At 45.3% G+C, this 27,918-nt stretch overlaps 3 protein-coding genes across 5 annotated transcripts in view; 1 reads left to right on the forward strand and 2 right to left on the reverse strand.

Moving 5' to 3' along the window:
• samd4a (sterile alpha motif domain containing 4A) overlaps positions 1–12,424 on the reverse strand; it is a 54,097-nt gene extending 41,673 nt beyond the window's left edge. The window contains exons 1-2 of the mRNA XM_062523597.1: positions 12,316–12,424; positions 10,233–10,936 (exon numbers count right to left, since the gene is read on the reverse strand). Coding sequence (XP_062379581.1) covers positions 10,233–10,428 — 196 coding nt within the window. The 5' untranslated portion in view covers positions 10,429–10,936; positions 12,316–12,424. The remainder of the gene's footprint in view (positions 1–10,232; positions 10,937–12,315) is intronic.
• Positions 12,425–14,869: 2,445 nt separating this feature from the next.
• ero1a (endoplasmic reticulum oxidoreductase 1 alpha) lies at positions 14,870–20,648 on the forward strand. Of its 2 annotated transcripts, XM_062523439.1 has the most exons (16): positions 14,870–15,174; positions 15,313–15,432; positions 15,545–15,628; positions 16,000–16,038; positions 16,138–16,214; positions 16,584–16,657; positions 17,388–17,508; positions 17,592–17,638; positions 18,002–18,013; positions 18,095–18,121; positions 18,318–18,410; positions 18,683–18,929; positions 19,159–19,228; positions 19,369–19,455; positions 19,723–19,859; positions 19,956–20,648. In XM_062523439.1, exons 1-16 carry the CDS (start codon positions 15,067–15,069, stop codon positions 20,023–20,025), a joined length of 1,413 nt encoding a protein of 470 aa, XP_062379423.1. In that variant the 5' UTR covers positions 14,870–15,066; the 3' UTR covers positions 20,026–20,648. The 2 variants fall into 2 exon arrangements, with proteins under 2 accessions (XP_062379423.1, XP_062379424.1); XM_062523440.1 differs by lacking the exon at positions 18,002–18,013.
• Positions 20,649–23,211: 2,563 nt separating this feature from the next.
• The window catches only part of gpr137c (G protein-coupled receptor 137c), a 31,941-nt gene continuing 27,234 nt past the window's right edge, over positions 23,212–27,918 (reverse strand). For both annotated transcript variants that reach the window (XM_062523590.1, XM_062523592.1), the window contains exons 6-7: positions 27,291–27,415; positions 23,212–25,872 (exon numbers count right to left, since the gene is read on the reverse strand). In XM_062523590.1, the coding sequence (XP_062379574.1) occupies positions 25,689–25,872; positions 27,291–27,415 (309 nt within the window). In that variant the 3' untranslated portion in view covers positions 23,212–25,688. The remainder of the gene's footprint in view (positions 25,873–27,290; positions 27,416–27,918) is intronic.

Consider the following 27,918-nt stretch of genomic DNA (forward strand, 5'->3'; position numbering starts at 1 on the left):
CGTATAGACTTAGGAAAAAGTAAACGTAATGTACATTTAAGTCTACAACTAAGTGTACTATACAGTATGTATAAAGTATGCAGACATACAGGGACAAAAAGTCAACTAAAACCACCTGAAACTAAACTATGGCTAAGTCTTTTCCCATTTGTAAGTTCCACAGAAGCTAGGTGAGTGTGCAACTGTGCATAGCATTGCATTGTCAACTAAAACCACCTGAAACTCTATGGCTCTGAGTCTTTTCCTGTTGGATAATCCACAGAAGCTGGACGAGTGAGTGTGCATTGCTTTGCATGGCAGGGTTGCATGCATGCTGTGGACTGCAGAGCAAAGATTCTAGAACAGAGCTGCAGAGTCTCAGAGCTCCAAGGCACTGCTGAACGTGCTCCGGCAGCTCCAGCCCGAACACACCACACAAAACAGCCAGCAAAACAGGTTCCACTGTATGCGGTCTATGAGGGGGAGAGAGGTGCAGGTCAGCACAGGAATATGTGTCTGTGTCTGTGTGTGTGTGTGTGTGTGTGTGTGTGTGTGTGTGTGTGTGTGTGTGTGCAGACCTAAGGACCTCCTAGTGAAGACACTTCATCATACTTCATTCAGATACTGCGTTGCTCATCAGAACAATGTAGGTAACAGCATGAGTATATCAAATGCAGTCTACACAAGACACTGCAGTGTGTGAAAAGAGAGTCAACTTTTTGGAGCTCACACAAACACTGCTTACTTATCCCAGAGTTTAGCCCTGCTGAATGCCCCTCCACTGGCAGGATGTGTGTGTGTGTGCGTGTGTGTATGTGTGTGTGTGCACGTGTGTCAGTGGTGTGTGTGTGTCAGTGGTGTGTGTGTGTGTGTTTTCCTTCTGGCTCCCTGAACTCTATTTTTATCACAACAATGGACTCGGGGGCTGCGGTAGCCGTTTTGGGAACTGAAGAGAAAGAGAAGACGTCGTCGGTAACGACCAAGAAGAAGCGGGATCAGGAAGGAAACTTTTCCAACCCCCTCTCTCCTCCCCACCCCCCCCCCCCCTTCCCCATTCCCAGATATCACACTCAGGCCGACACCAGATGTCAGAGGGGACGCGACGTGACGTCAGAGGAAGTGGACGCGCGGAGTCACGTGACGGCCATTCAGTGGGTCAAGAGGCCCCACACACACACACACACACACACACACACACACACTCACTAAAACGCATGGCTCACACAATGCAGAAGCAAGCTCTTGTTCTGACCACTGCTGCTGATTCAGTGTCTTAATCTGACTGACCTTCATTCATTCACTCGTTCATTGAGGGCCCATTCGGACAGCACATCCCTGCAGGGCGTAATTAGGGGCGATGGCCTAAAAGTGCAACATAAGCATGCCATACATGCTGACCTGTGTGTGATCATTAACACAATAGTGCTAGCCTGTTAGAAAGAGACCATCTTAATAAGCTCACTGTGACATAATAGCTCTCACTCACTCACTCACTCACTCTCACACACACACACACACACACACACACACACACACACACACACACACACACACACACACACACACACACACACACACACACACACACACACACACACACACACACACACACACACACACACACACACACACAGACACACAGACACACACACACACTGTGACATTTCAATAGATGATTGAGATTGAGCTGCCTTTTGTGTAGTCCAGTGATTACCCTCACAAGGAGTTTATCCTCATGGAGGCTCGCTGTGGAACAGCACTGGCCCTGATGTGGCCCTGATGTGGCCCTGATGTGGCTCATACTCAGCAAAGCTCCACTCACTCCAGACACAGAAGCCATCTGAGCTCCTGTCTCCGGTAGTAGTAGTGCACAGAAAAAACACAGACACACACACACACACACACACACACACACGGTGACATTTCCAGTAATAAAGCCCTTGTGTGATTTACAGTAGCCCCCCTTGTCATTGTGTCCAGGCAGGCTGAGTAAAGTTCAGCAGCACTTCCTCCTCTTAGTGTGTTTATGTTTATCGTTTGGTGTCTCAGTGCTGCGCTTCAGTTCAGACTGCGGGAGCAGGAGCAGGAGCAAGAGCAGGAGCAGGAGCAAGCCCCGACACGCTAGTCAAGCAGCCACTCAGCCAGCCAGCCAGCCAGCCAGCCAGCCAAGCAGTCCATGTTAGGTCAGTCTGAACTCAACAGCACAGGAGAGAGGGGAGGAGGAGAGGAGAGGAGAGGAGGAGGAGGAGGAGAGGAGAGGAGAGGAGAGAGGAAGAGAACAGGAGAGGAGGAGAGGAGAGGAGAGGAAAGAAGAAGAGGTGAGAGGAGAGGAGGAGAAGACAAAAGAGAGAGGGATGAGGAGAGGAGAGGAAGGGAACAGGAGAGGAAAAAAGAAGAGGCGAGAGGAGAGGAGAAGAAAGGAGGGAGGAGAGTAGAGGAGGAGAAGAGAGGAGAGGAGGAGGAGAAGAAAGGAGAGAGGAGAGGAGAGGAGAGGAGAGGAGAAAAGAGAGGAGTGGGAACAGAGCAGTGGTGTTGCACTTGACGTAAGCGGCTCCTACGCTGTCTAAATCATCTGAGTACGCTGTGCTGGCATCCCCTGCTTATCGCACTCACATCACAAACCACTGGCATCAAGCGTGTGAGTGTATGTGTGTGTGTGTGTGTGTGTGTGGGTTGAAAACCTTTCTCATACCGTGTGTCAGTATTGAGAGTTTTTCCTCCTTATTTTTTCCGTTCTTATTTTATCACTCCTACGTTGCTACGCCAACTTAATCACCAGAGAACGCTGCGTTAGCACCACCACCACACTTTATCGCACTGACATCACAGAACACTGGCGTCGACCATGTAAACATGTGTGTGTGTGTGTGTGTGTGTGTGTGTGTGGTAACTTCTTACCGGAATTGAACAGAACCAAATGTGTCGAGCTGGGCTAATGAGTGTGTGTGTGTGTTTGTTTGTGTGTGTGAGTATGAGTGTGTGTGTGTGTGTGTGTGTGTGTGTGTGTGCGTGCGTGCGTGCGTGCGTGCGTGCGTGTGTGTGTGTGCGACGTGCGTGTGTGTATATATTAGTATTGAGTGTGTGTGTGTGTGTGTGGTGTGCATGTGTATGTGTGTGTGTGTGTGTGTGTGTGTGTGTGTGCGCGGCGTCTCAAACATCCTGACATCAACAGGTTATCGCTTCTCCCCAGATGACTCCAATGGAATGAGAAGTTCCTCTGAGCTCCCCTCTCATCCTCAGCACTGACAAGCTCTGACTCATCTGCTGATGTCATGCCTCTTCAGCACTAAAGCATGGAGGAGCCGAAGGGGCAGAGGGAGGGAGGGAGAGAGAGAGAGAGAGAGAGAGAGAGAGAGGGGGGGGGGGGAGAGAGAGAGAGGGGGAGAGGAGGCCTAAGGAGTGTTCTAAGAAACACCTCCTTCAACACACTGGCATGCCGAGCTCTATTTAACACTACCCTCTGAAAAAAGGGAAATATCTCACATAGCCTCTCTCCCTCTCTCTCTTTCTCTCTCTCTCTCTCTCTCTGTGTGTAAAAGACTCATTCCTGTGCAACCCAATGTTTTCTGTCTTTTCCTGTTCTGCAGTGTGTGCAAGTTTAAATCTGGACTCAGCCCAAAGTTCATGCATCTCTGTGTAGAGTGAAACACTAAAGTATGCTCTTATCAGCTCTTATGGCTAACTCTCAGCCAGGCCTAAAGCAGACTTGTGGCTAACTCTCAGCTAGGCTAAAACAGACTGATAGCTAAATCACAGCTTGGCTAAAGCAGTCTGATGGCTAACTGTAAGCTAGACTAAAGCAGACTGATAGCTAAATCAGAGCTTGGCTAAAGTACTGTATGTAGACTAATGGATAACTCTCTGCCAGGCTATAGCAGACTGGTGGCTAACTCAAAGCTAGGCTAAAGCAGACCTCAAGTCATGGAGACACAGATGGCAGGGGACCGTACAGAATACAGACCCGTTATTCACAACTACTAAAACTGTGTCAATCACAAAACAATATTGATAACATTCCTATCTGAGTCTGTTCACCGAGAATCCAAATGCGGGCTACAAATAGCTTTCCATGAGAGCAGCAACCAAATAACACAGTGACCTCAAAAGCACACAGAGACAGACAGACACACACACGCTACTCTGACTCCCTGTGAAATACACAGATCTCTCAGTGAAATGTCAGCTCTCCCCCCCCCCCCCCCCCCCCGACCCAAGAGAAGAGCGAGACTACAAGGCTACAGGCATCCCGAGGAAGAAGACCTTAAATCTCCACAGACAAATAGCAGCTTTAAAAGGTCAGGAGAGAGGTCAAATGGAGGGCTGGCAGGGGATCAGGGCTGTAGCAGACACGACTCCGGGCCAGACCCGGGCCACATCTGAGCCGGGCTGTGGGCCGGGACCAGTCCAGGGTCCGCTTGCTGCTCTCTAACAGGCCACTGTATGAGTCACTTCTGGGGCTAGCAGGGTGGAGGACATACTTTCTCACTTTCTCTCTCTCCCTCTCTCTCTCTTACACACACACACACACACTCATTTCTCTCCTGGTGAGGACTTCTCTCTCTGTCTCTCTGTCTCTCTCTTACTTACACACAAATACACACACTCATTTCTCTCCTGGTGAGGATTTCTCGGGAAAGAGAAAGCGAGAGAGAGAGAGAACGAGAGAGAGTGAGAGTGAGAGTGAAAGAGTGAGAGTGAGAGTAGTGTTAGCATTAGCGTTTGATTCAAAGCAGGAGGACGACAGGCTTTTTTGGCCGCCTCTCCAGCCCCATTCCTGAGGTTCCGTATGAGCTCACGGAACACGCCGGCCGGAGCCAGAAATAAACTGTTTGCTCATGCGGGGGTGTCGCGAAAAAGAGTCCGACCGACACCCAAAACGAGACACAAGCCCTCTTTCTTCTCACACAGCCCAGGAGTGTGAGGGGTGAGCGTGCGTATGTGTCCTTGTGTGTGTGTCTGTGTGTGCTTGTGTGTGTTTGTGTCTGTCTGTCTGAAAGCAAGCGTGTGTGTGTGTGTGTGTGTGTATGTGTGTGTGTGTGTGTATGTGCATCCGTTTCTGTGCATGTGTGTCTGAAAGTGAGCGTGTGTTTCACTGACTGTGTGTCTCTCTCTGTGTGTGTGTGTGTGTGTGTGTGTGTGTCAAAGCAGCAGCTGGGAAGAAAGAGATGGGGTTGGACCCACACTCTCTCTCTCTCTCACACACACACACACACACACACACACACAGAGACAGAAACAGGGACATGGGTGTTGGTTTCTTTGGAGGGTGTGTCTGTGCACAGGGCAGGCCGCTATAGCCGGAATACGAGCTATGTCATCGCGCCATGTGGTTTCATTTAGCCAGACGAGGGATCTCAGTCAGCACAGGTGGGGTTCCACACAGCCGATAGCCAGCATGCCGCGTCTAGAAACTCCAAACCGACTCCCAAGAAACACTCAGAGAGTCACAATCGAGCCGAGAGAACGAGAGCTGTGAGTGCCTCTATTGCCTGACCAATTCAGTACTACTTCAGAGTACCGTCTGACACGTTATCAAGCAACACTATTCAACTAAAACAACACTGCTCAGCTGAAGTGTGTCAGATTGTTATAGCATGGTACTGCATACTATAACTCTACTACCACACTAAGACACAGGAAATAAGAGCATGCATCCATAGTCCCTACTGTGGCATTGAGACAGACACTGAGTTGCATACAATACCCAGGATGCTCTGCGGGATCTACAATATAGTCTACAGTACACTATGGTAAATTCATATATTAGCACTGAAAACATCACTTCTGGACAGACACTGTGATCATTTAGCATCTTTCATCAGGGCTGATGGACAGGAAATTATCTGTGCCTGAAATGATCAATACATTCAAAGACAATATACAGCAGAGAATAGCCTTTCTTGACATTGTACATCGCTGAGCTCAAGCCTGAGTTCAGGCACCACGCCTGAACTCTATCAGGACTGCTTTATGTTAATCTTTTTATTCATGATGCAAGAGTGTTTTTCTGGAAATGGAACCCATCACCTGACTTGGCTGTTTCCAGAAAACAGTGGTCAGTGACTGATATCGCTACAATCTTGCACAGGCTGTGTCACTAAATGAGTTATGCAGACACACTTGTTTGTGTGTGTGAGTGTGTACATGTTTTTCAATTTAAAAAAAAAACATTGAGTATATTTTTGAGGGCTTTTTATGCCTTTAATGATAGGACAGTGGAGAGAGACAGGAAGCGAATGAGAGAGAGAGCAGGGGTGGGATCCGGAAAGGACCACAGGCAGAACCCGGGTCGCCGGCGTATGGTGCAGGTGCCCCAGCCATTTGCAGCACAGCTGGGGCCTTAGTTTTTTGTACATTTGTATGAAAAATGATCAGGAGGTAGTAGGATATTGTTGCGCTCAGATAAAGAGTTTTGGAACAGGTGTGCAACAACTAGTAGTTGAAGAATCTGTTCTTGCTCTTTCTTGACTCTGTATTTACAGTATAAATAAAATTAGCTCATTTTTGTTAGTTTAGGACCATGATCTTCTTCACTCATAGTTATCATTTCCCCAGGGCTAAATCCTACATCAGCCTCCTCCTCATGTGTGTGTGTGTGTGTGTGTGTGTGTGTGTGTGTGTGTGTGTGTGTGTGTGTGTGTCACTGTGTGTGTGTGTGTGTGTGTGTGTGTGTGTGTGTGTGTGTGTGTGTGTGTGTGTGTGTGTGTGTGTGTGTGTGTGTGTGTGTGTGTGTGTGTGTGTGTGTGTGTGTGTGTGTGTCTGGAGGCAGTAGCAGTAGAGAGAGGGAGTGGTGCTCGGAGATGGAGATGTTTCACATGGCATTGGATGGGGGGGGGGGGGGGGGGGGGTAAGCAGAGTCCAGCACAGCACCACAGCACAGCATAGCATAGCAGTCTCTGCTTCTGCATGAGCAGGCTTGCAATACACACACACACACACACACACACACACACACCCCAATGAAGACAGTCATTCATAACAACACTGGCCCCCTGTGCGGGTAGTGCCCAACCACCCCCACCCCCCCTACACACTCACACACACACACACACACACACACACACACACACACACACACACACAGCTCTCTCACACACACACACACACACACAGCTCTCACACACACATAGCCCTCAATGGGAGCGAGGGGGCAAACAGTGGGGGTGGAGTTGGAGACTAGCCCTTCAAGACAGGGATAGCTCTCAATACAATACATATTCTTTAAAGTCTGGTGGTGTATGTGTGTGTGTGTGTGTGTGCATGTGTGTGTGTGTCTGTTTGAGATAATATGAAGAAAAAACAAATACATTTCAGGGCTGCTCTATTATGCCAAAAATCTAAATGACAAATAGAACAGAGTACAGCAAAAATGATTGTTTTATCTTGATTTCACAAGCATTATGTTATGCTGTTTTCACAACCACTAGAAGTCATCGTTGACATTTGATTTCAGTATATGATAGAATATGAGTTTCTATTGATTATGTTCAACAGAAAAATAATTATGATTATGTTACGTATGATTATGTTGTGTCTGATATTAAAGGCAAAGAAAGTTTTGTTGAACATGCCACTGAACTTTAATTAGATTATGATGTAAAAACCTAACTAGTCCATTTCAAATAAACAGTGCTACACAATAACTGTAAACAAATAACGTAATAGACCAAGAGCATTTTTTTTTTACCTATTACACCTTTAAAACATATCTCACTTTGGAGGACAACAGGCCATACACTCTATGGGGAGTCAGGACTTCAGTTAGGAGGGGAAACAAACCTCTTGAATCAGCAGATTCTAAATATATCCAACGTTTAAAAAACAAACAGAATCCGTAAATCAAATATCCCGAGAGGGAGCTTTATGACGTTTACGCAAGGAACAGAACGTGTTGCATCACAAGGACCATGGAACAACCCAGATTGGGGCTCAGTCATAAACAGACTTGGCTCTGATCTAGTCCCAATGACAGACCAGAAGTGCCTTTGAATTCAGCAAACAGACACGGCTGTCTGTTGCTCTGTTCTTTAAACTTTTCAATTGGAACACATTTCTTTTTTTCATATAAACACTCTAAATAGTTTAATTCAGCCTAGCCTTTAGTCCATATTTGGTTCAACAAAAAACTACCTCCTTTGGACTGCTTTATGTGTGTGTCTTGTGTCTTTGGAAACTACCACAGTGAACTTGGAGGCAAACGGCAAAAAACGGTTTGAAAACATTCTAGAACGTTTGCCTTTTGTTTGCTATTTTGAACGCTCCACAGGGCCTGACCCGGGCCACGTCGGGGCTAGACTGGTGAGAGAGAGAGCCTGCTCCAGCCCCAGGAAGCCTGCCTTCTTTAGACGGGGGGAAATAAGTAGGTCATTGTGGATTCCTTTCATTGGTACAGTCCTTTCCAAATACTTCCAAACAGTCCTTCCACTCAACTTCCAGCTGCAAGTTAACTCTTCTCTGTACCCAGGGCGTAATACAAATCATGTGCATTTCTGCTTAGTCAACACCACAACCACTTCCTTTGACGGATCCCATTTAAACATGCAACTCCCTTTTAAAACACTGTGATACGCTTCACTGAGTCGCTATTTGTGACTTGATTACTCTGCATGGAAGTAGACCTACATCTGATATTCTAGTCCCCAGTGCCAGTCTGACTGTATGAGTGTGTGTGCTACAATGGTGTGGTGCACCAGAGAGGGTTTCTAGAGATGGTGTTGATGGGGAACGGGTGCACACACACACCAGTCATGAATGAGTGTTACTATGCACATGAACAAAGGCGTCACAGCCGACACTGGAGGTTGGCACGCGCGCGCACACACACACACACACACACACACACACACACACACACACACACACACACACACACACACACACACACATTATGTGATGAGTCATTGAGGCTGGTCAGCCAGTGGCCTGACACACAAGAGGTCACTCTGATAGACCTAGCCTGAGGAGAACACCAGCCACACACACACACACACACACACACACACACACACACACACACACACACACACACACACACACACACATCACACATAATGCACACATACACGGCACATATATAGCCACCAATACACATACATATAGACAAATACACACAATAACTTGTCTCTAGAAACACAGGCAACAAGGAGTCCACCACAGCACAGCATAGCATAGCAGCCTCTGCTTCTGCATGAGCAGGCTTGCAATACACACACACACACACACACACACACACACACACACGCACACACACACACACAGCAGTTGCCACACAAGGTGCGCCTCTCTTCACAGGCCAATCGTGCTGCTGTGCTCCGTGCTGGCGCACTACTGGGCTCTGGGAGCTACTGTACTGTAAGTGCTGTGAGAAGCCTCATCTGCTGGGCGCTCGTGCCTGCGTCCACACTCACAGACTGAAGAGTAACGGCGGCTGCACTGCATAGTAATAGAGCACTCGTACTGAGAGCGTGACTCGGCTCAACATCCTGGGAGCCATGACGAGCCCACATGTTGCCAGTTCATCTGTTTGTGTGTGTTTTGTATATGTGTGTGTGTGTGTGTGTGTGTGCATGTATGCCTGTGTGTGTGAACTTGTCTGTGTGTGTGTGTGTGTGTGTGTGTGTGTGTGTGCCTGTGTCTAGCTGTATGTGTGCGTGTGTGAGTGTGTGTGTGTGTGTTCATACATGCATTAACAATGCGAGGCAGCAGACTGTGTTGAATGTGTACGAGGGAAATGTGTCCAAAGGTCACCAAAGCAACCAGCCGATTGCCAGTCTGTCATTTTGACATCCGCACATGCTCCTCTCTCTCTCTCTCTCTCTCTCTCTCTCTCTCTCTCTCCCCCTCTCTCTTCATGAGCCGATTTGGTTACCAAGGTATTTGTTTCCATGGCCACACACCCTCTTCACGCAACAAACTGGACCATGGAAGCCTCTTCACAAATATAGCCCCTACGCCGCCACTGTCAGATTTAACCTCACTCGTGTCCTTCCCAGCGAGTGGGAGCCAGCGAGCTGACCTCACAGCAGCACCATGTCACTCTCCACACCACTTTTAACCCCTTACCGTCTATGGAAGAGACTGATAAGACCGGCCAGACCACCGGACAAGCCTCCGAGGCTTGGGAGTGCCACCATTTTTTTTCCCCCCAGAGCCTCTGCTGTTTCTCACAGGAACTACCCAATAAAACTTAACATGACAAAGATGGGCTGTAAAGTCATTTTTGTTTCATTTTTTTTTTTTTTTGTTCCACTGACCTGGATTGTTGGCTTCTCCTTCTAGAACGTGCAGCTCAGTGCATTCCGCCAGAGAGTGCTCCAGACAGAGCTGCAGGAAGCGGGCCTGGGTTTTGCTGACCCGCTTGAGGAGGGAGAGCAGCGCCACGGTCTGCTCGCACTCGTTCCACCCCTTGAACCAGCCGGCCAGGACTCCCACCTGGTCGCGAAACATCATTGGTCCGCGGGACGGACGCCAGACGAGACCGAAACGGGGCGGACACTAGGACCGGGGCTCTGGCGGGCTCGGGTTCAGAACAGGTCAGCAACAGCCACGGATCCCCCCCCCCTCCACTGGCTCTGGGCTCCTTCAGATGATTATAACGCTGCTCTCTGCGGGTGGGCGGCCTCAGGCCTGCGGTTCCGTCGTCGGCAGCGGCAGAACGTGTCCCGGTTCCAGTCCTTTCTTCTGGCGGCCTCTTCCTTCCTGGGCCGGCGCTGCTTGGTGCATGAGGGTTATCGCTTCGTTATTCAGAGCTTGGCTGTTGTGTCATCCTTGCGTGCTGATGTCTTACTTGGCGTGGAGCTGAACATGTAGAAGAGGTATCGGGGGGCCTCCAGGGGAGCCCCTCTTAACCTTTAGGCACTGGGGGCCACGTTCGGCGGGACACTGAGCTGCACTACTCCACAGGTTCTCACCACAGCTCCACTCCTGATGGCACTCTCCACTGAGAAGCACCCAAGACCTGCGCATGAAGCAGAACCACTTGAGTCACAAATCTGTTCACACTGAATGAATTTCACAACATCATTGCGGTCACAGTCTAAGTGAGCGTGATTAGGAATCATGACGTTGAGAAAAACAGCCTACACACACACACCCTCATCTACACAGCCTATGCTACACTCACACACACACACACACACACACACACGCTTACGCATACGCACACATACACACCGCCACACATTTGAATTAGACCGCTGCGATAACATTACTAGGACGCAAGCTATGTCTTTTCTGTCTTCCCAGAAGCTTTGAGAATGCGGCGCTGCCCTGTTGCTTCAGCCAATAGCTACGACTACCTTCAGACTTCCCTTCGCTATGCGAAAGTGAGTAAATAATTAAAAGGACACATTTCCTCACTGGCGGTTACCTCACCATCCGCAGTGAAAGCATTACACTACACTCCGTTCATTCATGCCTTTACGTTTGAATTATTTTCACTTTCATGTCTTCACGCAGGCCCTCCGACACCACAGATAAAAATAAAACGTAGGCTACTTCACAGTCCCTATTTTACACACTGCAGACGGTATTCATTTGACGCATGATTCGGACTATTCCTAAAACAAGACATAGCCTATTCCAACAGACCACCAAACGGTTGCCATAAGCGTTGTTCATATTTCATGCACTAACTTAGCACGAACAACTCCGTACTGTCCAACGATATTCAGCTTTGAAAGCTATAAAGCTATGGTATCAATGCGTCGTTGCATAATAATTCATTTTATAACAATTTTAGACTTCACCTCTAATTGACAGCATCAATTCAGACTTCCAAAACTGAACGTCCATTCCAGGAGAAAAATGTATTGGTTCTGTTGATTACCATCTCACAGCCTACTGAAAAACGTCGACACTTATTTAAAATGATAGCTGCGTTTTTGGTTTGAACAGCACTCGACCACTAAGCAAACCCTCTACAAAATACTTGAAAATCACTCTGTCTCAAGCGTACCCAAATCATGACCATCGTGTAGGTATGCGACCTAAAAATCCGACTGCTGCAATTCCGTATAGGTTACTGCCTAGTTTCCACAACTCTTCAGACCGGGTTAACAATTTCCCCGCTCATCTGGATCCCTGTCTACCTTCTCAATGGCCATCGTAACTGCATCTAATATTCATATATCACCACGAAAGCCAGCACTATATCACCGAAATGAATAATTGGTACGATCTCCAACTCGAAAGAATACTCAAAACATATTTTGCAAACATTACCATAATTTAAATCAAATAGGACATAAGATTTAGCGGGGGAATCGCCCGGACAATAGAGGCAAAAATATCTCAAAGCTCCCAGAGACAGTTCAAAAATGGTAACAAGTTACTCACTTCAAGGCACAGTTGCATCGGTGGTGCTGGTCTCTGGACGGGCGCAACAATTTCAAAATTGGGGGGAGCGGTGCCCCTTCACTCTGGGTCAGTGTGTTTTGCCATCTTGACTAACTTTTCTCCCTACAGTTGCTCTTGTTCAACCAGAGAGTCTCAGCATAGCTTCCCACATGCTAATAATTAACACGAAGCATTACGTCAGGGGCTTGGCAGCACAAGGAAGCACAAAAATAGAGAATGGAGCTAGGGACAGATCGCATTGCCTATCCTACGGAGCCGACTGACAGGGATTAGAGTTTTTAGAAGAAAAAAAGCTAAAAGGTTTCCATAGCAAACTGAACAATACCAAAACAAGCCTGAAGTTATGTTGGTTATAAATGCGCACAAGAGGAGGGGCGAGGAAGTTTGGCATTTCAACTCCAATGGATCGACCTATACAGCAAATGCACTTTAACACTCATTAATATGATCAAGCTGCCGCTTTTTGGATACGCTTTCAGTAGATATTTAAGTGCACCACATTTTAGCACTCTCACAGACAACCTACAAGGCTTCCTAGCTCCTATACAATTCTTTATTGTAAATGAAGTTGGTCATTGCGCATTCCGTCCAATAGTAGGCACGTTATCCTCTGTCCCATATGAATTACGTGAAGTCAGCTTTTGGAATACTACTTCAGCATGTACTGTAATCATCACTAATAAGACTTTTCATAGCAGTAGGTGTCAATTGAATATAAACGTAAGAGAATGCGCGTTATGTTATTGACATTTAGTAATCATGTGCCGTTGAGATTCTGACACACACAATCAGTGTAAGGTTGAATTCTTCATGACCAGAAATTCATTTCCATAGACTTTTTTTTTTTTTGGGGGGGGGGGGGGGGTTTCTTTCTTTTTTAAAAAATGGAATAGGTCACATAATCAAAAGTTATTCAGTGACTGGTCTGACTGACATTGTAAAGAACAATTGGAAACCTTCTTTACAGACTTTGCTGTGTTGGGAAAACGTGATATTTTAATGACATCGGCCACTAGTGCAAACATCAGTAGCCCATTGTGAACGGCAAGGCCATTGTTGAAGAGAAGTATCCTCTGAGTGACACACAATATGAACCCTTATTGGCCCTCCTTAAGCCTACGACCAATAGGCAGAGAAAGGGTTTGGGGCTGCCACAATGGAACTGGGGTAAAATGTAGGTCTTGTCCCATTATTTGAAAGCCATGAGATAAGACTGTCTGCTAAATTTAGTCCATGAAGTAGAGGTTCAATTTTGTTTCTATAAACTATTTCACAACACGGTATTGTACATTTATATCCCCCCTTATTCATATTCATAAGGATGCCATGACTTTTTGAAGTAAACAAATCAACAAACAATTGTCATAATCATGAAATGGCTAGAACTCTAAAAGCATATGCAAGTTTATAAAATTGATAAGTAATGACATAGGCTATCACTCTGGTAACATATAGTCAATGCTTACCTTATTTCAGCTCAGTGAAGATGAAGAATAGCCTACCTGGAATAAGGTTAGGATATTTATGTCAGCAGCTGTTACAGTCACATCATAGGCTATCTCAGTAACAACAGACTAATATATGGGCTATGTCTGCAAGGTTTATTAGGTATTCAGTAGCATTCCATACACTAATAACAGCCAACAGACCTCTTTGCTGACCTAACCTGTGTTCAACAGGCAATTAAAGTAACCTAGCTTATCAGTTGGCAAGATAATGTTTCAGGATTTGAACATACAGTAGGATAATCTGATAACGAAATGTCAGTTTAGATAGACATGGGAACATCGTCAAATCCATTATCCCGCCAAAAGGAGCTGACCAGTGCTGAAAGGAATTGTGGACAACACACATCGTATCAAGTCACAGACTTAACGTGTCTTTATAATAAAACACAGGACAGAAGAAATCCATCTCTTTTTTAAAGGTATATAATAACATAGCTTACATCTAACAGATCAGAAAATGACAAGTTAATCAAAATGACACAGGTGAGAGATACTTGCCAGTGGTTCTTTAGCCTCCTTGTCTTTCTCCTATAGCTAGTTGATTCTGAATTTCTGAAACACCATAAGCCTGTTAAAAGTTTCCATGTCTTCTTTCTCATTTTAAAAACGACGAGTTGAATAACAACCAAATAATATATATTTTGTTAGAATGGGATCTCAGTTGGACCAATTTTGAAAAGGCTAGGCCAGGGACAAGGATCGAGTGGATTCTGATGTCAGCCGCCTTCGGCTACTGCAAAACAGTCTGTTGTCGCCACCCTGTGGTAGCCTTGAAATGTACTCTCCAACAGACGGAGAAATCATAGAGGAAGAAGTGAAGATGCTTTCATTGATTTGTCAGTAAATACCCGACTAGCATGTGTTATTTATTTTTTAACAAGTGGTGTGACAGACAAATAGGTCAAATATTAACATCTGGATGGGTTACATTGTGACAAATGTATCCCCTTTATCCCATGGACTGGTGCTGTCACGTATAACACGTCTCGGGTGAGGCAATAGGAAGTAAGAGTAGGCATTGACTACCGAGTTAATCGGTCATTGGATGAATCATATCAGAATGAGAACGTGTGGCGATTTCAGTGGTAGTAACAGCAGTTTAAAACTTCTGGAATTTCCTGACATCCATCTGTTGTGTAAAGTAGGCTACAGGAGACGGCACGCATTTATGTCGAGGGATTATAATATTGTAACAAATCAGCTGGACTAGTGTTGCTACGGGATGGCTTGTGGGACAAGAACAGCGGAACTGTCACTTTGTCTGATCGTTTTGCTAACGGGCTTTGAAAGAGGCCTCTCAAGTTCTGCCGCTCAAAGATGTTTTTGCCAAGTAAGTAAGGATTTAACAGACATTTCGGCTGAATTGATAATGTTTGACTTAATATTGTATTCTTAACGACAATGCGCTGAACTTTGTTCTACACTCAAGACAGGATACGCTGTTGTAAACACTGTTGTTTGTGTTTAGGTGACTGGAAGCTTGGAGGACTGCGCCTGTGACGTTGAAACAATAGACTCTTTCAACAACAAGCAGTTATTTCCAAAACTTCAAAAACTACTGGCAACAGATTATTTCAGGTTTTACAAGGTGAGCTGTTTCGTTTAGTTAGGTTACATGTGTCAAATTCCTTGCACTGTAGTAGGCCTGCCCTACCTGACCCAGTGACATGAAATAATCATAACACTCTGTCAACCACCAGGTGAATCTTAACAAGCCATGTCCATTTTGGACAGACAACAGCCATTGCGGCCTCAGAGACTGTGCAGTGAAACCGTGCTCACTGGTAAGAATGCACTCAATTTCCCCAAAAGTGTAGGCCTGCTTGATCATACTTCAGCTGTCACCAGACCAAGCTCAATCGTTTGAGACTTAATATTAGCCTGGGGAGTCTGCGCTGTATTTCTACAAGAGGTGTTATGAACGGGCACAGTTCAAATGACTGGATAGTAGTACTTCAACCAATCAGACCAACGATCCGGGCGTGCCAGGTGGATCAGCCAGTTTGTGTTTGGTCCCCACAAATTTGTAACAGAAGCAGGAGCGATAAATGTGCAGGTTTCCAGCCTGGGCTGCAGGGAATCCAATCAGATAGATCTAGATCGAGCTGGGTTCACCCAGTCCAATGACACTAATGATTTTGTACTGTTTTCACAGAATGAGGTGCCTGACGGCATAAGGGCAAGCAGCCATAAGGTAGTGCCTCCCACACTGTTTACGTGACCAAAAACAAAACCATTACGGTAACTTTACCAGCTCTTTTTGGGGTTAATGTGTCTGTTGTTGTGTTTTAAGACTCCATCAGAAGCCAGTGAGGATTCTGAGGAGTGTGAGAAAGCAGAGCAACTCGGGGCTGTCAACAGCTCTCTCAGGTGAGACTGCTTTAGGGGATGTGTTGCTGTTTCTGAATGAGGGGTTGAGCTGGCTGGTTGAGTAATTGTTATGCATCAAAGTCAATCCTGAGGAAACTAAAGTTAGGGTAGAAAACATCGCAAATTTCCACTGGGTTTATGTATTTATGTATCTATGTATTTACTGTAATCATGTAAAGATCCGAAACAACAGTTCATATTTATTGGACAAACATTCTTTCTGATTTACTAGATGATATTTCCTGGACAAATAGTCCCTCTGTTTCACTAAATGACTAAATGTTGGAGTGTGTTTCAATGGGCATCAAAGTTAGTATATTATAATGTAAGCGTTACAATAACAGATGAGTATCCCTTCTTCCTCTGCAGTGAGGAGAGACAGAGGGCCCTGCTAGACTGGAACAGATACGATGACGAGGAAGACCGTTTCTGCATGGTCGATGGTAACTAACTCCTAACCTTTTCTTACAGCAGTGGCAATGAGGATTTTGGTAACAGTAACAGGGAAGCTACACCAGTCTATTTTTATTTTTCAATGTACGTGCCGCTATCACGTCTGCTGTAGCTACGTCCATTGACGTAATTGTTAATTGTTAATTGTTGCAGCAGACGCAATGCAAACGGAACACTTCAGTTACGCGACTGGTGTAGCTTCCCTGTAATGTTGCTGTGTGGCCGATCGTACTCCTGGCCTTTAAAGTGGACATACTGTAAGAAATTAGACTTTTGTACCAGTAATGATTGCAGGCTATTGCATGTGTGTCAAAGAGTATTTTCCCAGACTGCTGCCAACACCGGAATCATCATGGCTCTGGTCCTGATACTGACCAGCAGATCTGACACAGATTACAACAACAGAACAATACACAAAAGATAAACAGCAACAACAACAACAACAACAACAACAAAAACACATTACATTTCTATAACTCTTTATGAAGGCACCTAAAAGGCTTCCCAGTGAAGGGGGACCCTCACTAATCCCCATCAATGTGTAGCACCCACCTGGTTGACTCACAGCAGCTATTATGTGCCAGTATAGTCAGCAGATGTGTACCTGGGTCTGCAGCAGTGTGTCACCTTAAGGTTTATTTATTTTGTGTGTGTGTGTGTGTGTGTGTGTGTGTGTGTGTGTGTGTGTGTGTGTGTGTGTGTGTGCGCGCGCGCTTATAGATGAGGAATCTCCTGATATAGAGTATGTGGACCTTCTACTCAACCCAGAGCGGTTTACTGGATACAAAGGCCCTGAGGCCTGGCAAATCTGGAACAGCATTTATGAGGAAAACTGTTTCAAGTAAGATCTTTGTATTATATATCTTTATTATATCTTCATGAATGTGTACTTGATCGTATTCATAATGTTGTGTTTCCCTGCAGGCCGTACGCCGTGAGCAGACCCCTTAACCCCCTGGTGACATACAGTGGTAAGTTGAAATTAATTTGTTGTTACATTTTGAAAATATATATTATTAATCACTACTTTTATAGTCGATATAGTAGTTGACCAAAGATGGCTAATTTCTTAGATGCCAATTCAAATTCTAAGATGTCTGCAAGCTTGACATATTCTAATTGTTATTGGTACAGTAGTATTATGTTAGATACCCACTTGCTTGAATACTATAGTTAATAACTATGTTGTTTCATTAATACATTCATTCAGTGGTTATTATAATGTGATAGTATACACTGGCTATAGAGTTAAGCAGATACGTACAGTAAGGTAGTCTGTTGAAATATCTCAAAATGATTTTGTAATGGGTCTACTTTTTTGCTCTTCTCTACAGGGGAAAATGAAGGTAGGCATTATTTGAGCGTTATTTTTTCCCCTCCAGTGCATTGTTGAATAAAGGCACTCACAATATCCCATTTCATTACAGGAAGAGGTTTCTACAATTGGCTGGAGGGTGAGTGTGATGTCACTTCCTTTTAGACACATGTGTCTTGTCTTCTAATGAGTGTCCCTGTTGGTATGGAGATAACATTCTATTCTACTTTACATTCTATTCTACTCTACATTCTATTCTACTTTAAATTCTATTTTATCATACATTCTGTTCTACTTTACATTCTACTCTACTCTACATTCTATTCTACTCCTAGGCCTGTGTGTGGAGAAGAGGGCTTTCTACCGCCTTGTGTCCGGTCTCCATTCCAGCATAAACATACACCTGAGTGCCAGGTACCTTCTGGAGGGTGAGTAGTAATTGACGGGTCCGCAGGTATCTAAGGATAATTTGGAATGACACACAGAGCCATACACATGATAAGTAATATTAGGCTTATTTAGCATCCTGGGTTCTAGTTTTTGCTACTATATTCTGCTCTGTCTGGAAAGGTTTTTATAAAATCTGAAATAATTAATAATTATTTATAATCAGTTTTTATCCTCTGACTTTATGAATCCATATAATTCTGAGATCACGTGTTAGAATCGTATATTAATGGAATGTTTTTCTCCCTGCCAGATACCTGGTCTGGAACTAAGTGGGGTCATAACATCTCAGAGTTCCAGCAGCGCTTTGACGAGAAGTTGACCAAAGGGGAGGGGCCCAAGCGACTCCGCAATCTCTACTTCCTGTACCTGATTGAGCTGCGCGCCCTGGCCAAAGTCCTTCCCTTCTTCCAGCTGCCCTCTTTCCAGCTGTACACAGGCCAACCAGAGCAGGACCAGCAGAACAAGGAGCTGCTGCTGGAGCTCCTCCATGTGGCCAAGTAGGTGAACTGCAGGCAGGCTGCAAACACTCAAACACCCTGACTGTAGAAATGGGCTGCAGATAAGAGTTAAGAAGAGAAGAAGGTGGACATGTACTGTACATCTACAATTATTTTCTGTTTCCAGCTTTGCTAGTCCTGCCACTAGAATAAGCATGCATCATCAAGCTGTTTGAAAACTCAGTTGTTTTTTGTGTTTTTAATGACAAACATGTGGTCTCTTTTGCAGGTCTTTCCCTCTACATTTCGATGAAACCTCATTGTTTGCTGGAAACAAGAAAGAAGCGGCCAAGTTGAAAGTCAGTGCTTCTCCGTCCTTCCCCATACTATCCTACAGACTAGTCTGACTTTATTGTGCATTAGATGCTGTGGCGTCCGTTTTCTGCTGCAGACCTATGCTGATCTAACGCAGCAATATCTTCTGGTCTTTTTCCCTCAGGAGGATTTCAAACTGACATTTAAAAACATCTCTAGAATAATGGACTGTGTGGGTTGTTTCAAGTGTAGGCTTTGGGGAAAACTACAGGTAAGTGCTTCAGAGAACTACCCTTTTGCTGATCCAGACAATATATTCGTAATGGATGTTATACATTATATTTGCAAATGGACAGATTCTTTTTTTAACTTGTTTTTTTTTTTATTATTATTTCCATTTATCAAGTGCAGTCACACCAAATGGACATTTTCTGATGTCTAGATGAATATTAATTAGGTCTTTAACCCCAGTCAACAATACAACAGTGGGATTATCAGAGTGCCTAACCTAACCTCTTCTCTTTTTTCTCCCATACAGACTCAAGGCCTTGGAACGGCGCTGAAGATTCTGTTCTCTGAGCGACAGATCGCAAGCCTGCCCAAGCCACAGGGCGAACAGCTTCCATTCCAGCTCAGCAGGCAGGAGATAGTGGCTCTCTTTAATGCGTTCGGGAGGTAAGTAAAAGCACTCAGCTATCAGTGTCTGCCATATGTCTTTCTGTGCTTCTGTTTTTGTTGTTGCTTCACAATATAGGCTTCGTCTCTTTTCAGAATCTCAACCAGTGTAAGAGAGTTGGAGAATTTCCGGTCACTGCTGTCGAAACTCCATGACGAAATGTGATGCAAAGTCATTGGCATTTGTCCACCTGGCCCAACATTCTAGCACAGAAATACTGTATGTGCCATTCTGCACAGGGTTGCTGGATCTGGTACAAAAGCATATGGATTTAAGTCATATTTATGTCTCTTGTATATTTTTCTGGAATGTAAAAAAGGTGTGTTATTGCAATACACTGGGTGTGTTTCTAAGCAAATGTTTCCATGATAGAAGGTCACTTAAAGTATCAGTAATTGTATCTGCACAGAATGCTTAGGCCAAATTAACTCAAGCCACTGTAAAACTGTAAAAACATGCTCTGCCGTTGACATAAACATAAGCATACACTGAAATGTGCACATAATGCATACTTATCTCAGGGTTACAGAGTGCACTTGTTGGAAGTCATTTGTTTTTTGTTGTAGCTGCACTTCAATTCAATGCTTAAATTGTTCAATTGTTTACTGTTAAATTCCTTACTGTAATGGAGATGAAATTATTTTAGTTCAAATTAATGCTGTTCTATCAAACCTTGCGAGAATGAAGAATCTTCTTTCAATTGTTGAATGCTATATTTCCTCATGCAGTTTTTGTACTTGAATTTGAAATGTTAATATGGTGTTGAAATTGTTTGCATTAAAACAAAATTTCACAAAATCCTCCTCCGCTAGTCTCAGTCCTGATTAACGGTTATGTACATGCGTGCAGGCTTGCGGTCTAATTTACGTCAGAAGTCCTCTGCCTGACTCGTATTTAATTCTGAGCCCCAAATGTAATTTCCCCTGCGAGTTGGAGATAGCAGGTGACAGGCATGTGCCATAGACTCCTGGTTCAGAGAGTCTTCTCTCTCTTGCTGTGTGTGTGTGTGTGTGTGTGTGTGTGTGTGTGTGTGTGTGTGTGTGTGTGTGTTCACTATACACACACACACAGGCTTTCTAAGCGATCTAAGCCACAGTTAATTCAATAGAGCATGAGAGTTCAGCCAAGAAACAATAAACACGATTAGGACGTCAGAAACCACACGTCCGTGTTGTTTGTGAGGATGTTAAGATGGGAATGCTCGCAGATTTGGAGTCCTCGTAACCCCAGTCAACCCAGCTACACCAGTGAGTCCAGGTAACCCCAGTCAACTCAGCTACACCAGTGAGTCCAGGTAACCCCAGTCAACCCAGCTACACCAGTGAGTCCAGGTAACCCCAGTCACCCCCGTCACCTAGTCTACATAACCCCATCACCCCAACTACATCAGAGTCCTTGTAAACACCAGTCATCAGTGAATCCTCGTAACCCTGGCAACAGCAGTGAGTCCTCGTAACCCCAGTCAACCCAGCTACACCAGTGAGTCCTCGTAACCCCAGTCAACTCAGCTACACCAGTGAGTCCAGGTAACCCCAGTCAACCCAGCTACACCAGTGAGTCCAGGTAACCCCAGTCACCCTCGTCACCTAGTCTACATAACCCCATCACCCCAACTACATCAGAGTCCTTGTAAACACCAGTCATCAGTGAATCCTCGTAACCCTGGCAACAGCAGTGAGTCCTCTCAACCCAAGTCACCCCATCACCAGTGAGTCCTTGTAACCCCGGCAACACCATGGCAATTACTACTAGTCTGAACTAAAGAGTTAGTTACACAACACTTTTCATCCAGTAATACCCGTATAATAATAATAATAATATTAATAATAGTAGTAATGAGACAGGATGCCCTGAAGTTCTCTCAGGTGAAATAGTTGACTAGATAAACCGAAACCTCACCCATTGATTTATGGGTAACGTAGTCAACCGCTACAATGCCCACCTACTGTAGTTCAAGTAAGAATGTAGTTGTGTGACTAACACTCGACTTGATTCAATTTGCTGCAGTTCCGCTCCACTAAGAGAGCGACCACAACATGTTTGTCAGGCCTGCATGTACAGCACTGGCGTCTATCTGGCCTCCCAATAGCCACATTAGAGTGAAACCACAAGATGTGTCTATGAAAATGAAATGAAAGTCTGATACAGCTGATTCAAAAACAGTGCAGTAAAACTTTATTTTTTCCCATGGTAGTGCTTGCATACATCTTTAATGAACTATGAAAAAAATGGGAAAACATTTTACATTCATTGGCCACAAACTGAACATTTAAAATGTTTTTAAAGAATTAAAATAATTAATTAAATGATCATCGTCATAATATAGGCTTTGCTTGCTTGTTCTGCAAGACACGAGATCTGATACAGAGAGATAGATTTCACAGAAACAAAATTAAAATGAGAGAAGATGTACGCTACGCTTAAAAGATGAAGTCTTCCTTCGGATATTAACTGTAAATGAATGGAAATGTCTTGAAGCAGGGCACAGGGACCCATGGATATGCAAGAGAAGAGATGCTGTAGATGAAGTTAGCATGTACAACATATGCACCGGCTTTCCTGTCAACATAGCTGCCTAGTACTTTCTATGACAGAAAATGGCCGCCCCACCTGCCATCTTGCCTCCACGCTACAGGTTAGCTAACAGGGACTATCAAACTCTCTCGGATCCCACTCTGATTGCTCAATCGCCAATCTCTTTTCATTACCCAAGCTCAAAGCTGGCAAAGTCCTACTAAAATCATACAAGTTTAAAATCATGTGCGGCCAGTTTTACAAACATGGATTAAGCCTAGTCCTAGATTAAAAGCAAACTTCAGTGAAGATCTCCATTGGAAAAAAAAAAAAGTTTTTTCGTCTATGATTAGGCTCAATCCAGGTAGAGGAAACTGGCTGTCTGTCTATAAAGGAAACAGGAGAAAAGGGATCTGGAAATCGATCACAAGCAACTACCAGTATGGATCGAAAACCAACAGTCAGAGCAGAATCTCCATTTGGACCTTCTTCCTTGAAGGTCTCTTAGTCATATACATCTTAGGTGGTACTTTAGGGCAAAGCACAAACAACTCATTGTTAGGGTAAAACTCAAGAGAGAGTCGAATTGGAATTGCATTCACGCCCATACACTGATTGTGTTTGTTGATATTGCACACACACACACACACACACATACGCACGCACACGGCCACACACACAAACACACGGCCACACACACACACACACACACACACACGGCCACACACACACACACACACGGCCACACACACACACGGCCACACACACACACACACACACACACACACGGCCACACACACACACACACACACGGCCACACACACACACGGCCACACACACACACACGGCCACACACACACACACACACACACACACACACACACACACACACACACACACACACACACTACACACAAGAAACTCAGAAAATAATAATAAAAAAGTCTATGGCAATTTGTGTCAAACAAATAGGCCTTCATAGAAGGCTGGGTTAGAGAGGGAGGAATGAACATAATAGTCACAAAAGAAGAAATAAAAAAAGAATGAATAGAACTTCAGGGAATAGAGATGATGATTGTAGTGAACTTTGCAAGCACCAGGCTCTGAATGGGTGTATACCTGCACACAATCAGGGTCTGGCCCACTCTCAGAGAGGACCAAGGAACCAGTAGAACTCGGAGAACTCTAAGTACAGATTGTTGTTATTGTCCGAAAGACCACAAAACACTGTTTATTTTTAACAGGAAATAGTTGGTGGGGGAAAAAAGCAAGCACACACTTCACCTCAATCTCTCTCTCTCTCTCTCGTTCTCTCTCTCTCTCTTTCAACACTCAATATCACACCTTTCCACTCCTTACACATACACACCATACGGCGGAAGTGCATATTTGCCGCCAGGTCAGGATTGCTTTTAGTCTGAGATGGACCCACCTGACTAAGGAATGAAACAATGTCTACAGATCAGTTGAAATTTATCTACACAGCATTTTTTGGGGTATTTTTTTTCTTCAGAAGTATGTGATGGCACATTTTACTTAAAGTGCCCCTGGAAAAATAAGCTTGATGCCACAACATTACATTAGACAGCTACTGTATAGATCTAACAGATATATCTAATTGTCATACACATGTGGTACACTCTCTCTTAGGGCACCTTCTGGCTTTTTCAGTATAGCCATCAACAGGAGGCTTAGAGTACCAAAAACTGATCCATTGGACCCGTCCAGAACCAGCACACGTCCATCTTTCACATTCACAGCACAGGACCCAGAAAACATTCATGTGAGGCTGCACCTCTCGCTGCTTACCTCCACAGCGCCCCCTACCTCATAGGGGGAGGATAGGGAGCGAACCCTCTAGTGCTGGTCCTCTGGGAAACAACACTCAGGACATGGGTGTCGGTCAAACTTTGGCGCTCTTTGGCAAAAGACACACACACACACACACACACAAACACACACACGCACACACACACAAAAAGAGTTCTAATTTTTTCCGAAGATTTAAAACAAACAAACAAGAAAAGGTTAACAACATACACAAATAGTAATCAAAACAGTCTCTGTTGCTCTTGTCTTTTCTTCGCCCTCGTCCTCATCGTCTTCCTCTGTGTCAGTGCGCAACGAGTCGCAGCACCAGAGGCACTGCTGTTGCTCTAGTGTCCAGAGGCGTCCAGAGTCGTCCAGAGTCCAGAATCAGCCGGCTATTGTGCGCTGGACACCACACACCAGACCAGAGCCAAAAAAATCTGAAATCAACAACTACATTCAGGCCACTGCCAATTCGTTACAATGTGAACTATGGGCTCATTTCTTTCTTTCTCTCTTTCTTTCCTTCTCTCTTTCTTTCTTTCTTTCTTCTTCTGTCTTTCTTCTGAAGTGCAAATAGTTGACTCCCAGCTCACAGAGGGGAGTGTGTGTTCACAGGGGATCCTGGAACAGATACGGCTCGCTGATCCGAGGCCAGGAACACGAGGGGGAGGGGGGGTTGGAGAGGATCAGGGATGGGGCAGTGGGTGACGAGGGGTGGTGATAGGGCCGAGTTGCTCTATCACAACAACAAGAGAAAAACAACAGCAACAACAACAACAACAACAACAACGACAACAACAACTGCAGCGGTGTCTTTCTCTGTACATCCACCTCTTGGGAATGATGTCCTCCTCGAGTGTCCAATCAGGCAGGAGAGGATGGCGGGGAATCTAAAGCAGCAGTCAGAGCCGTGTCCCATTCACCTACACAACTGCCCTGCAAATGGACCCGCCATGCAGACACTGTAGTCTGCAGCACAGACCTGCAGTTGTTACCTACCTGTCTGCAACGTCCTAGCCTGCAGCACACACGGCAGAGGAGAAGTTCACCACTGATTTGGAGCTCCCCAACACATTCATGTGTACAGGAGGCTCCAGTAGAAGAAAAAAGCAAAAAGTCACACTTTGATAATGTGCACTTGTGTAGCCTGCCACCCGCACAACAACAACAACAAAATAGAGCCGATATTCAGGCAACACTGACACGGCTGTAAGTCTGTAAGTCAAAGGTGTCCCACCGGACAGAGTGATTGGATTGGATCTTCTCCCGTCCACAACGGGAATCTTTACACGAGTGTGGACGTTAGCAGAATAGAGTGATATGTTAAAAAAAAGAAAGAAAAAAAACCGCACAAGACGTCCCACTGGAAAAAAACGACTTTGAACAGAATACGGTGGTTGTGTAAGTATTGACTAGGGTAGCTCTCGATAGGCTTTTGTGGGTTGCAGGGCAGGGGATTGCGTTCCATTGCGTTGCGTTGTGTGTGGGAGGGGGTCACAGGCTCAGTTCTGCGGCGTGGAGTAGTAGTTGTGGTGCTGGTTGGTCTGGATGTTGCCGTAGGCGAGGAGCAAGGGGGCGGTGGTCGCCTGCGGTCCGCTGACCAGGTGGGGGATTCCCGTCAGGCTGCCGTTCCTCTGGATGGAGCCGTACCAGCTGGACGAGGCTTGTGGCGTAGTCGACAGGACACTACGAGTAGAAACCAGCGGTCAGTAAAGATGTAGAGTACATGACACACGTAGGTAGAGATGGCGTCTGTGCCTATTGTCTAAAAATGTGGGTTATGCCTGGAGCGTAACTCCAAGAAAAAGTTCAGTCGGAAAGTGAAAAAGTAGAGACCGGCCGCACTCAGGGGTTTAAATTTACACAAAAATGTATTCAAAGTGCCGAAACGAAAGAGTACATGACACATGCATATGCATATTGTGTTTTTTTGGATCAGAACCTTGGAGAGGAGCCTGCTCCTCTTGGTAGATTCTACTGCAGGTGCAGCTATTCCACTATTTTGGATCGGAAACTTTAAAGTGTGTGTTTGCGTAATTTCTCCTATGCCTCCAAACTTTAAAATGCATCTTTGCTTGACTGAGACATGGATCTTGCGGCAACCATTTCAGTCATCCTGTCCCCCACACATTATAATATTTGTCTGAATATGATTTCTAAAACCACACTATAAACATCCGTGCTATGAGGGACAGGATGCTATTTACAGTGACCTGTGTTTCTCTAGAGGGGAAGCCATTTGTGCCCCTAAAATAACACAAATAGGAGACAAATGGCGATGACAGCAGTAATTTCCTGTGTTCCATTTCCTGTATGTTTTCTGACCTTGTGTTATTTTGATGTTTTGATTATTCTGACAACATAAATAAATGCGGAAGAGCATTGAACTTTTCAGAATATGTCCTGTTTAAATGATAATGGGCAAAGAGCAAAGTCTAAAGCTAATTTAATAACATGGGCGAGATCTCTTTGGTGATTTGATAACATGGGCAAGACCTGGAACCCAAACATCAGTGGGCAAGCTCAATGTTCACATAGCTTTGGCGTTAGATGATAGCTTTACAGTAATTTCCCATGTATAAGCCGCATTGTGTTTTATGCAAGTTCAAAGTCACAAAACCATATTAACACCATATTAACTGTTCTTGTGTATTAACGTCATAGCGGAAGAATTTTTGCAAAATCAATGTATAAGCCGCGGCTAATAGTCGGGAAATTACGGTAAGCCACATTGTGTTTTATGCAAGTTCAAAGACAGGCTGGGGTGTTACTCAGTCCCAATCACCCATCTGCCCCTCTCTCCCCAGAGGTAAATCCCCTGACCGGGGTGTTACTCAGTCCCAATCACCCACCTGCCCCTCCCTACCCAATGGTAATGCCCCCGACCGGGGTGTTACTCAGTCCCAATCACCCACCTGCCCCTCCCTACCCAATGGTAATGCCCCCGACCGGGGTGTTACTCAGTCCCAATCACCCACCTGCCCCTCTCTCCCCAGAAGTAATGCCCCTGTCTGGGGTGTTACTCAGTCCCAATCACCCACCTGCCCCTCTCTCCCCAGAAGTAATGCCCCTGGCTGGGGTGTTACTCAGTCCCAATCACCCACCTGCCCCTCTCGCCCCGGGAGGTGATGCTCCGCGACAGGTCGTCGTCGCTGTCGTACCGCCGCGGGTTGTCGAAGAAGTAGGCCCTGGAGCTGAAGCTGTGGCTGCTGATCATCCCTCCAGAGGCCTGAGACAGCAGAACACACGACAGTGAGATCAGACAGAGGACATGGGCAACTATACGGCTCAGAACTACAGTACACACAACTATACCAACCCAGAACTATACAGTCCAGAACTACACAGGCTAGAACTACACAGAATTACACAGCCCAGGCCTAAACAGGCTAGATCTACACAGAACAACACAGGACTATACAGAACTACACAACCAAGAATTACCCAGAACTACACAGCCCAGAACTATACAGGACTACACAGCCCAGAACTACACAGCCCAGAACTATACAGGACTACACAGCCCAGAACTACACAGCCCAGAACTATACAGGACTACACAGCCCAGAACTATTAGGACTACACAGCCCAGAACTACACAGGCTAGATCTTCACAGAACTACACAGGACTATACAGAACTACACAGCCCAGAATTACACAGAACTACACAGCCCAGAATTACACAGAACTGCACAGCACAGAATTACACAGAACTGCATAGTCCAGAACTA

Source organism: Sardina pilchardus, chromosome 20, assembly GCF_963854185.1.
Source record: "Sardina pilchardus chromosome 20, fSarPil1.1, whole genome shotgun sequence".
NCBI lineage: Eukaryota > Metazoa > Chordata > Actinopteri > Clupeiformes > Clupeidae > Sardina > Sardina pilchardus.